At 35.7% G+C, this 12,429-nt stretch overlaps 2 protein-coding genes across 4 annotated transcripts in view; one reads left to right on the forward strand and one right to left on the reverse strand.

Annotated features, from left to right (window-relative positions):
* Positions 1-3,703: 3,703 nt before the first annotated feature.
* On the reverse strand, positions 3,704-6,771 carry LOC139970668 (uncharacterized). The gene is made up of 2 exons (XM_071976545.1): positions 6,170-6,771; positions 3,704-5,350 (listed from the first exon to the last, which is right to left on the reverse strand). Exons 1-2 carry the CDS (start codon positions 6,279-6,281, stop codon positions 4,896-4,898), a joined length of 567 nt encoding a protein of 188 aa, XP_071832646.1. The 5' UTR covers positions 6,282-6,771; the 3' UTR covers positions 3,704-4,895.
* Positions 6,772-6,802: 31 nt separating this feature from the next.
* Positions 6,803-12,429, forward strand: part of LOC139970665 (xanthine dehydrogenase/oxidase-like) — a 37,578-nt gene continuing 31,951 nt past the window's right edge. For 2 of the 3 annotated variants that reach the window (XM_071976541.1, XM_071976542.1), the window contains exon 1: positions 6,803-6,958. In XM_071976541.1, coding sequence (XP_071832642.1) covers positions 6,899-6,958 — 60 coding nt within the window. In that variant the 5' untranslated portion in view covers positions 6,803-6,898. The remainder of the gene's footprint in view (positions 6,959-12,429) is intronic. The other variant, XM_071976543.1, reaches the window with a different exon arrangement.

Consider the following 12,429-nt stretch of genomic DNA (forward strand, 5'->3'; position numbering starts at 1 on the left):
AACTTTCCGTTGCTTGCAACTTGTCGCTACAAAATGCAGACAGTGATGAAACGTGATACCTTGTTATCTTGTATCTAGACCTGAGATGTCCACGCTGCTATGTACACTGTGTTGTGGGTATTGACCGTAGCTGTATGTATTGACTGTACACTAGTGACTAATTACCGACGGTAGCAAGCTGTGTGTGTATTTTCTGGGATCGATGGTGGTGTCTAACACTTCTGTTACACCTCATTCGAAACTAGGTCAGATTACCGGCATGAGTCGTTTCTCTGTGCGCGAGTCTTCACACCCTGTAAAGTACTCTTTCATAAACGCTTCATCGCCATTTTCTTTATGCGCTTCGTACATATCAATTCATTCAGCCAATGTATAAAAATATTACACATCGAAAATCAGAACGTTCCCCTCCCCACCCCCCCCCCCCCATGCTCCGTAATAGATATTAGCAAGAAATTGAGAAAAATATGTGAAGATATATACAAAATATGTAAGAATATAAAAATGTCAGAAATATGTAAAGATATGCAAAAAATAATTTAAGAAACCTAAACAGTGCAAAAAATGTTCATATGAAATATATAAAAATATGTAGAAAAAGGCTGAAAAGTGCCTAAAAATAGGAACAATAAAATCTAAAAAGAAAATATATATACCTGTTATGACGAATTCAATAATTCCATAGCAGATGGGGAAAAAACCATCAGTTAGACGCTTATTTCCCCGACACAATGTTTTGAATTTCCCATAGCGACACAACATAATATTAGCTGAAGCATCACACTCTGATACCGAACTATGAGCAATGATCAATCAAGTGATCCGTTTTTGCTTTCATAATACGTCATCGGTATAATAAGAGGGACGTTCGTTTGCTACTAATCGACAAATGTAATGCATGTCATATCCTCTTGATTTTAAACTGAACAACAAAACTGCATAAATTCATCGAGTTTAGTTGAATAATAAACGTTGAATTCTCGACGGAGTAAATCACCAAAAAACATGTGTGGAATGACTCCGATGAAACGCTTCCAGTGTTTCTAAGTCAGGATGTAAGACATTCCTTAAATGTTTTATATCGTTCTAAAATACTTCCTAAACATGCTTTATAATATACGTCCTCATTTACCCTCCTCACCCCACCCCCCCCCCACCACAAAGAGGTTCAAACGGTCCCTCCTATACTACTTACGTGAAATGGCGCATTTATTGAGTCTGAGATATTTATGAGCTATAGATTAGGTCTACACGCAAGACTGTGCTTATAACTTCTTTTTGTTTGTTTGTTTCTTCGTTCGTTCGTTTGTGTGTGTGCATGTGTGTGTGTGCGTGTGTGTATGTATGTGTGTGTGGGTGTGTGTGAAGGTGGATGGGGGGGGGGGTACAACCTCACATCACCTGGCCCGGTGATGCGGATGTGATCTTAAAACAGTTAAGATAATATGGTCAATTTGTGTGAGCAGAAGAACCTCTTACTTAATCCTAAGAAATCTTAAGAAATCCTTTTTGAGAACATTAACATTAAATATTAAGGTCTCATACAGACCGGGGATCAGAAAACTTAAGGCTTCATTGTTAAGCGGGTATCTCATACTATGTACTTAGGAGTTGATATTAACGCCAAGTTAACCTTTACTAACCATATATATCTAAAATGTTGTCTAAGGTGTGTTACATTGTATCAACGTTGGGATACATTACTCCTTATTTGCATTCTTGTTGGTAAAAGATAAGGTATTCACCTCATCAATTCTGCCAGTCATTGTGTATGCAGTTCCTGTCTGGTATCACCTTCTACTTGAAAGGGACAAGAAAAGAATCAGAAGTTTCTTGAAATACTGCTCAAATATATTTTATCTCTATAAAAGCCTGCTTGGTAAAGTAAACATTACTGCTAGAAATGACTTCATAAGACTAGCGAAGAATAAACATAATTCTAAAGATCACCCACTTCACTCCGAATTGATCTCTCTGTGCAATAGAACAAATAAGTACAATCTACGAAATCCTACTATCTTGCCAACTTTTAGAATTATGCTTTCAAAGAACTCATTTATCTACAGAGCAGCCATGGCATTTTTATTCAAAATGGGTTCTTAGAATCTCTGTTATAATACTTTTAATCTTTCAACCTTCTAATACTCCATCTTATTTCTTATTTGTTCGTGCTTTCATGATTGTACATTTCACATCTTTTGTGTATCATTATTATGCGTTCTATTTATAAATTTTGCAATTGATACTGGAATGAAGAAATTGAAATTGAACTTACGCGGAAAGGACAAACCGTATCAGAACGTGACGAATATAGTGCGCCTAGTAAGCCATAAGTTCTGAAATTTACATGTCGATTTATATTGGCATATGTCGGTTTCTCGTACTCTCATTGGACGACCAGTGTCACATGTTGTGTTATAATGCTCTTATTGGGAGAATTCAACATATGTCAAATTAAATAGACACAGGCCTGTGTCGGTTTCTCGTGCTTTCGTTGGACAACCCAGTGGCACTTATGGCACACTTGGCACACCATAGACGAATACCGTTTGTCAATCAGGTGAAAGATTGAGCTGAGTCTACGGAGACATATAATAGCCATTTGTAGATACGTAAAAGGGAGAACAGCTGCCATCTTTCAAAACGGCTCACGTAAGAAAAATATACCATTTGAAATTTCAGAGTACCTCGTCAAAAAGGTGTAACATTAGAGAAATATAATTCCGTGCGCCTATCGAAGTTGAAATTCGGAGCTTATCACAGTGGACGAGCAAATAACAATTTGCAAGGACTTACTTTAGGCATTTATCTTAATGCAATCAATGTCCGCAGGTTGTATTACCTTTATGAGATCAACCACTCAACACTTCCGTAATCGACACTGGGTTCTTCCCTACGATCTACATATCAACGATAACGTCGTATCTACCATATACATGATAATAAGTACGGCTACTTCCTTAACCCAGATCAAGCTACCCAGGAACCATCAATCTGATGTATTTTATACGCTTCCGTACCTTTCTGTATTTTGCAACAGTAGGCCATGGGCCGTGGCTCTGAAATCCTTCCAGAAAATGATTCTTGTTACGTCCGGAGTGGTATTACATGAAATATAGTCTGAGTTATAGATAATATGTCCTTAATAAAGAATCAAGTTGTTCTTTTGCTCAAAAGTGGCACATTAATATGTAATTCACGGATTAAATGTCACATTTTCCAACATAAAGAAATACATAAAAAAAACAGCGCCCTCACTTTTTCAAAAATAATTATTCTGTCTCCAGAAAGAAACAGTTAACCCCCAAAAAATTCACATTTTAATGTGGAAACCTTTATAATTGTAAAGAATATGTATGGCACAACATTTCTAAAAGTTTGGATAGGCATATAACTATTGGAATAATATTTTTCAACTGTACTTGGTGTTTATTTGTTGTGGGGATAGGCCAGTTTGTTCATTGTTAAATTGTTGAAATACACTATTTCTAGGCAATTAATGATCCAGTAATAACAAATGAGAGCAAGGAGTAGGCCAGCAAGTATACATTATAACATGACTGAGGATGGGGTCATTCTTGGTGAATAAATAAGCACACTATTTCATATTCATTATAATCAAACTGGAGATTCCGATAGACTTTTTTAACAAACAAAGTATGTCTAAACAGCCCTAAAAAAGTGACAAACTCAGATCTATATGTTCTTCTTTTATTTATCAACTGCAAATCTTTTCAACATGTTTAGAACACCAAAGTTCACAACAGACTACTACATGTACAATGTTTTGTTACAAGCAGCGCTTCACCTAACTACCTTCACAAAAAATTTTAAATCTCATTTGTAATATGCATTAAAACTGTTTGTTGATCATAACATTGCACATGAAACTTTCTGTAGATAGTATCAGTAAGTTGTACTCTTATGAATACCCATGGTGAATGGGTGGCACTTGTTTGTTTGTTTGTTTGTTTTTTGCGGGTGGGGGGGGGGTGTTTGAGTGATCGCATAATCAATATTCAATAGGGTGTGGTGCACTGACTATGTCCTTGATTATTGTATATTAGATTCCATACTGAAATGGTGTTCTGGAGACTGGTGTCAGCCACGATTAAACTAACATGAAATAAATCAACAATGTGTGTGGAAATTTGCATCAAATTGAATAAACAATAACGTGAGATATTACTTCATGGGACCATTTCGAATCACATTATAGTCCTACACCTTTTCCAACTGATACTGAAAGTTACAACAGAGTACAATTTAATTTTTTTTTTCAAACTCAAGGCATAGCCACAACTCTTGACAATACTGAATTTGTTTTCTTCATGTTTGTCCTACAGATCCCTCTATTTTCTTACACATTATTTGAACATGTAACTAATGATGCACTATATATAGTTCACACATTCCTGCATGTATTTACACATCTAACAATCACAATTTTTGAGTTCACATTATAAAAATGCTAGATTTTGAAATATTACTCCAAAGTCCAATTGATGTCTGATGTCATGCTGTGTCCACATGTACCTCTTGGACAGCAATTCTAAGCTGTCTAGCTGTAAAGTACATGTCACTCAATGAAATGCCTTGACTTCTACATGAACCTCTTTGTTCATGCTGCAAATCAGATTCACTACCACTTGAAATGTCTAACTCGTTACTTGACTTTGTATCATATTGTAGATTAACCAGGTTTACTGCTAGATCCTGAGCTTCTACAATTCTGGAAATTACAACTTCACTTTCATAGCGTCGCGTTGGTTGCAAAAAATGAAGTTGTGGATAGGAGCCTTGGAGACGCTTTTTTAAGTTGTAGGATCTGTAACTTGAGGCATCAATCCCTTGAACTTCTTTAACCATTTTGATGAACTGGGCTGTGAGTTTTGTCATCCTGATCGCACCCTGTTGTTTAAGAATCTGTTCATCAATGACATTGTGGCAAAACTTTGCATATGCCTCTGCATATAGAATATCTGTTGTTTCTTTTGGCCACTTCCGAGTGAGAAATCTGATTGCGTTGCGAAAACAACTCGGATGGTATCTTGCCTCGGAACTTCAACAAGGTCTCTGCCACGCATTTGCAAAAGAAGGGATTCGTTACATGTCAGCTCAGCAGCCTTTCTGAGTTTCCCAGCATCTATTGTCTCGTAACGAGTCAGGGGCTCTCTTCGTCTCTTACAGGTCACCTTGCCCCATATCCAGTGATCAGCGTGACAAATGATGCACGACACTGGAAGTATGTGTGGTCTGCCTGAAGAAGATGGTCCAGCTACATTTGATCTTAGTGTTCGCTTCTTACAGACAGGTTCAACATCGTCATTGTCATCATCAGTGGAATCATCTGTAACATTCAAACAAGAGAAAGATACATATTAAATACAACTTTAAAAAAAAAAGTTTAAAAAATTTGCTCTGAATTCATTAACCTACACCGTTTTACAACTTGAATTGACAAACCTAGCCCAGTTTATCTAAACTTGTTATAATGAATAATTTTTTTTACAAATGAAAAATTGGGCACAGATTTGGGGCCCTTGTCTTATTTTATCAAATCATTGAGCAATAATGAAATATCGACCTCCACCCATATAAAAAAATCAACCAAGTATTTGTACAAATGAAAAATTGGGCGTGGGTTTGGGGCCCTCGTCTTATTTTATAAAACTCACGGAGCAATATTGAAATATTGATCTCCAGTCCACCCATATAAAAAAAAAATCAACTAAGCGCAAATGGAAAATTGGGCATGGGTTTGGGGCCCTCGTCTCATTTTATAAAATCATGGAGCAACTACTGAAGAAAGTCTAAAAGTTAAATACCAACCCCCCCCCCCCCCCATGACAGGTACTTCTATTTGTTGAACACATGCCAAATGTAACTTAACACACACTAAATACAGATTTTGATTGTAAATGTATCCCTGTTGTTTGTACATATCTAACCCTAACCCAAATAAATTCACGATTACATCAGGTTGATGCATTTTGCACAACAAAATGACAGCAGGACTAGGCCTAGGTTACAATACAATAACAAACCGTCAAGAACGAATGTAAAAACTTAAAAGCACAACCACATTCCACAAAATGTCAGATTGACATTTCTAATTTCAGTTGGAAAATGGATTCATACTCATAATATTATTTAAATGTTTGCTTACCATCTTTGAGCGGATTTTTAGCAAGCCTTTCTTCAGTCTTGTTGAGTTTATTCATCTGTGAATCTCTGTTAGCACTCACAATGATAGCCAATGCACGACTCACCATGCTCATGATCTTGAAAATCAGCTAAAGATTTTGAGCTCTCTATACAGTATTTTGAAGTGACATCTCTAGCTAATGCACCATAAATACCTGGTTACACAATCCACCTTAAAACACAATCCTTGAATTTGGCAAAAGAGCTGTCAGAAAAGGATGAAATATTCGTTTTTGTCTGTGCACACACATGCATACAACATTTGAGTGTGGGAGCAGCCATGTTTGTGCAGTTAGTGTAACCATGGTGTAACCAGACCACAGATCAACAGCTGTGATTGGTCAATTAAGGTTTGACCTGAAAATACTGACCAATTAGATAAGCTCTTTTAAGAGCAGTGGGTAATTTCTTTTGTTAGTTTTTCTTAAATTCTGACTGTTTGTGCCAGTAGAACCAAAAAGAACAAGTCAATCTTGATTCAGTACATATTTATACTAACTATTTCAGAGAAATTAACTTTCCCCACTTACCATGTGAACAAAAGTGCATTTAAATTGGCCATGGCCCATGGCCTACAGGGACCAAAGTGGTTTTGGATCGAAGAACTGCGATCACTTCTTTGTTGTGCGTTGTACAGTTCATACGCGGCAAGAGCATATTTTGAAGTCTTACGATATCAATAGCAGACGACATGGAGGCTGATGGAGGTAGCAAATATTGTGTCTTTTACTTCTTCTGTAATGGCAAAAAGGTTTGCATCAATGTCTTTACTTTGTAATTACATACGTTGCTATGGTCATTGGCTACTGGTGTAGCTGAAATGTATAACAGTTATTAGAGTTTATTAAATTTGACCTTTCCCTTTGTCCGAGGGTCTAAATTTACATTGGCAGTAAGGACAATAGGACATGCACACTCAAGCCTAGGCCTAAGTTTGACATGTAAAATATATGCGGTGCCAACCTTATGCAATAGTTGCCTAACTTGTAAAGTTGTAGGATTTGTAAGTTACACACATTGAAGAAAAATGTCATCTCTTGTCTAAGGACATGTCGTAGGACTGTCTGAAGTTGTGCAAGAGTAGGACTAGGCTTAGTCAATATTTTTTCGATTTTATTGACAAGATTGTGATATACCGTAGGCCTATTGTATTGCTACTGGGGTTCAAGAACAAAATAGAAGTAATGTACACTGCTGAATTTTGTTGCAGATTGTGTTAGCTTGATGAAATTTGTAAAGTTTATAAATGATTTTGTGGAACAATGTTAAATTCCTCACATTTACAGAATTTGTCATTTTGTTGAAAATTGTTAATGACAGCAGAAAATCATCTTGTTGAAAATTGTCATAAATATGTACAAAAAGATCTTAGAACTTTGACAGCACCTCAACGTTTCCATATCAGAGGCTCTAAGTGAGGCACTGTAGTCTAGCTAGCTGCAACCCTACGCTAATTTATAAGTATATAAAGTATTATAAGTATTTATAAATAAGTATATATAAACGCAAATAGTATGAAGACAGAGACAAATGGTAGTAGGTTTCTGCTATTTCAATGTCTTTCTTCCATAGCCCCCAGATATATAGACTACTCATATGTAATAATGGCAAATATTTAAGAGCTGAGTAAACTTTATTGACAGTGGCTGACTTGGCAGGAGCCTGGAGGGGTCAGAAGCTGACCCTGTTTGTAGGGCCTATGCTGGGATATTTCAAAACCCTAATGTTGTTACGGCGGCGTGACAATTTGGCTGGTTTTTGTGGTGTCATGATCCAGACTGTGAATATTAAAAGCCCTCAAAATCTGTGTTTAAAGACTTTCATAAGACAAATTTATAAAAAAAAATCAGAACTGGAAAATCTCTTTTCATTTTGCTGTGAGGTGCATTTGAAATTTTGTTACGGCGTGACAGGATAAATTTGAACTTTTGTCGTCATCTGCATTCATTCGTGAATATTATCTCAAGTATATACTTACATTGAGTTTCTCCCCTTTGGCTCAGTTTATTTTGCAAATGTATTTTACCATTTCTAAATAGGATTAGTGCAAGGTCATTGTGGTTTAGGAGAAAACTGGCTTTCCCCATTTTTTGAAAACCGTTACGGCGTGACGCATAGTCTACACTGTTTTAGAAAATTCGATATTTGGCCAAGTATGTTTATTATTTTGTTCCATTTGAGTAATAAAATGATAACAATCACTACAATATATTGTATTTCTAAGGAATATATTGAAATTATCACTGAACAATCAAATTCATACTTTAAATTTTACAAATATATCTGAAATTGAGAAGCATCATAAAACAGAAAGAAAATGCTCCATTGGGTACTGTTTTAATATCAACATTAGAATCTTTATAAGATCCTCTTCCAATAAAAAACAAGGATTTATGTTTAAAAATTAATGACACAGAGTGAAGAGATTTTTGAAATAAAAGTAAATAAATCTCTCTAGGTTGATTTTACATTGTCATTTACATAAGTTACAGTGTTCACAGAAGGTAGTCAAGATCAACAACAATTTCCTTTGAAATCCACTGCATCCCCTCCCGTAAACCCGATCTAAGTATCAAAGCATAATACAGTACTTTGAGTCCATGAAGTTGAATATTGTGGACTTTTCCAATGGATTTTTGAAAATCATTATATAAGAGAAAAAAATATAAAACAAACTGGTGAAACAAATCATGTTGATATCAAATAGCTACAAGAAGTTTGAATATTCAAGTTTGAAATTCTAAGAAATTGTCTGCAGATAGACGGTCAAAGGTTAAGTGTGACATCCCAGTGGCAAATTCAAGCAAAGTTTTTATGAATGTATTTTGATAGAATATGTCATTCAATTTTTTCATAACAAAAACTGTTGGGTACATGGACAGATGATTTACAAATATTAATATAAACTGTATGTTATTACCTGCCAAAATTTGTTTCTGAAAAATGTTTCAAATATCTTAGAACAAGGTGATGAATTTTCAAAGAAATACAGTACATATCGAATTTGTATAGATTTGTTTGTATGACATCACAGAATTAAATGAACATAACTGCAGTGTCTTTTAAATGCACTTTTTTACTCTGTAAAAACTCATATCTCTTTAAGGGAACATGGTATCAAAGTGGTTTTAGCACCTTTTTGTTTAAAAAATGTTCCTCTATTATATAAAATTTTCAAAAATCCATGTGAATATTCCTTTAAAACTTAAACATTACTACTCAACAAACAATTTCTAACATACTCTACCTACTAAGAAACTTTGAATTTCCCAAAAAATTATAAAATCTAAACAAGCTAACTGGCAAATATGTGCTTGAACATCAAAAACAAACAAGTTACTCAGATTAAAATTTCAGCCAATATTATAGTATCTAGAATTACAAAAATTCTGGCCAAATATCATACCTAATTGAGCAACATAATATATATTTTTTGCAATTATTGAAAACATTAAATTTTGCACTTTTGTGGGGGCAGCTATTTTGGTCTTTAACAAGCAGATTGTGAATTCACCAGGATGTTAGAATGTTATGTTTCTTATTATAATCTAGCTCAAGGTTGCTACCCCTTAACAATTGATTTTATTATAATCAAGGTCGTGGACATTTTTGTGTACACAGTCATTATCAAAACAAGCTTTTACCACTTTGTAGTACCAAGTTTTGGAACAAAAAATGAATATACAATTATGAAGGAGAAAAATACACTCCATCATCATTCTGAGGAAATGATGTCATCATGTTTAAGTATTTGGTCCAGAATTGAGCATATGTCAAATTTAAGCATGGATAACTTGGGCTAGATATGAGCTTTTAACTAGCTTTTTTTTTTATAACAATTGGCTTAGATTTTAGTTTTCTGCCATAGGAGTTTTAAGGTTGATGTTTGAGTTTATGTTTCTCCTTTCAAATGCATACAAAACATCAAGAGCATTAACTGAAAAAGCAGCTCACAAGCACCAATTTTATAACTCAAAGATTAGCTTTGGCTATGTGAGTGTTTTGTGAGATTTTAATGACCTTTTAATCATTTACATATTCCTATTATAAGGTGAACACAATTTGGAATATTGAGACTTTCAATCAGCATATAATATGAACCAAATTAAAAATGTTACGGCGTGACATGCATGATTGTCACGCCGTAACGTTACGGCGTGACCATAATATTGCTACCCATTCCACACCATGCAGACAGACAATCTAGACCAGCCCTTGTTTTTGTGTCATCTTGGCGGCTTAGAGATAATTTAGCTGGATTCAATCTGTTCAGTGTGGTTTATATTTTCTGGGTAAAACTATTTGACCCTTTTTTTGTTACGGCGTGACCCTGAAATATATGAACCCTTTAATCAGAAAATTATTGGTCTTTGAATATTTTGTAGCTTGAAAGTTTAAAAAAGGTGCAATATCTATATTGAAAAACATTATGATAGTGGCATACCTCTTGTTACTTTACTGGTACTGAAATTTTTGAATTCATAGCGTTTTACTACCTTTTTGGAATATCAACTTTGAGTGCGTTTAATTTTTCTTGTAACGGACAGAAACCAGCCAGGCTGTTTGGTTCTTTAAATTTAGACCCTTTTTCAGATAAAAACAGCATTTGATGGTGTAAAAGAGGCAAAATAAATTTTAGGTCAAGTTACACCTAGTTTTGAAATATCCCCGCCAGTAAGATAAATGTGACAGGTGACAAAGTACATACTCTGGGAATGTCAGATAAGATTACTGAATACTGTACATCACATTACCCCTCCCCCCTCCACTAGAATCAGAAAGAATCAAAGAAAATAAGATCAGGTTACTTCACTAAGTTCAGGTATAAAAACTGAATATTTGCCCACAAGTGGTGGATGATGATCCGATTAGATTCCAGGTGCCTGTTATGGAGCGGTAAAATTGATGGTTCAGCAGCACCCGCTCTGGCATGTGGGATAGATGGATAAACTGCCTAGGAATTCTCGAACAGATTTAAGTATTGGGGTAGCTTGGAGTAAAGCTGTCATTATGAAATCATTCAAATCTGGCGTTACTTTACTGGTACTGATATTTTTGAATTCATAGCGTTTTCCTACCTTTTTGGAATATCAACTTTGAGTGCGTATAATTTTTCTTGTAAAGGACAGAAACCAGTCAGGCTGTTTGATTCTCTAAATTTAGACCCTTTTTCAGATAAAAACAGCATTTGATGGTGTAAAAGAGGCAAAATAAATTTTAGGTCAAGAATCAAAGAAAATAAGATCAGGTTAAGATCAGGTTAGGAGCGGTAAAATTGATGGTTCAGCAGCACCCGCTCTGGCATGTGGGATAGATGGATAAACTGCCTAGGAATTCTCGAACAGCTTTAAGTATTGGGGTAGCTTGGAGTAAAGATGTCATTATGAAATCATTCAAATCTGGCGTTTTGAGGCATATAGTATTGTTAGGACCAACAATATCCGTTGCCACCTTTCAGTGACCAGGGCTTAAATTAGAAGTTGAACATGTAGGTTGCATAGGGCCAGGTAGTATCCTAGCCATATCTTTATCATGTCAGGCGTGTAGCCCCCTTGAGCATATATTTTTTGTATGTGTTTTTATGATATCGCTAGTAATTTCAAAGAGAAAATGCTAAGATGCAACTTACAAGGCCTGGGAAGTGCCATTTCCAGTGATCTGGGAGGCATTTTCAGCCAAAATTTTCTTGTATGCTTCCCACCAACAATGGTGGGGCTACGCTTAGATAGTTTGCAATAACGTATCTAAGGCTGTGACAGTTTGCCTACAGTTTCGCTGAGCTCCCTTGGCAAATTCCTCGCTAGGCGCCCGTATCATGTGACTGGCGTACTGTATAATTCTTAATAATGGTCTCAATTTGTTTATCCATGAGTGGCCACCAGTAGAGCTGCCTTGCTCTTTGTACTGACCACACCTTAGTGACCCTGGTGTGCAGTATCGGGATAGTGGAACACTGGAACAACCATTCACCCCATGCCACTGAATAGAATAACACTATTTAGAGACAGCTCGCTTTGGATTCGAGAATAGGGCAGAAAGGCTCCAGAATTGTGCTCTTGTCATTCGGCCATCCATGAACAACATACTCTGCACTTTAGCATGGACATCATCATTAAAGCAGTCTTTTTGTGTCCCTTTCTATATTTTTTCAACCTCCTTGACCCCACGATGCCATAACGACATACATTACTAGCTTATCCATTCAAATCTAACTTCAAATGC

The sequence above is a fragment of the Apostichopus japonicus genome, chromosome 8, assembly GCF_037975245.1.
Source record: "Apostichopus japonicus isolate 1M-3 chromosome 8, ASM3797524v1, whole genome shotgun sequence".
In the NCBI taxonomy this organism is placed as follows: Eukaryota; Metazoa; Echinodermata; class Holothuroidea; order Aspidochirotida; family Stichopodidae; genus Apostichopus; species Apostichopus japonicus.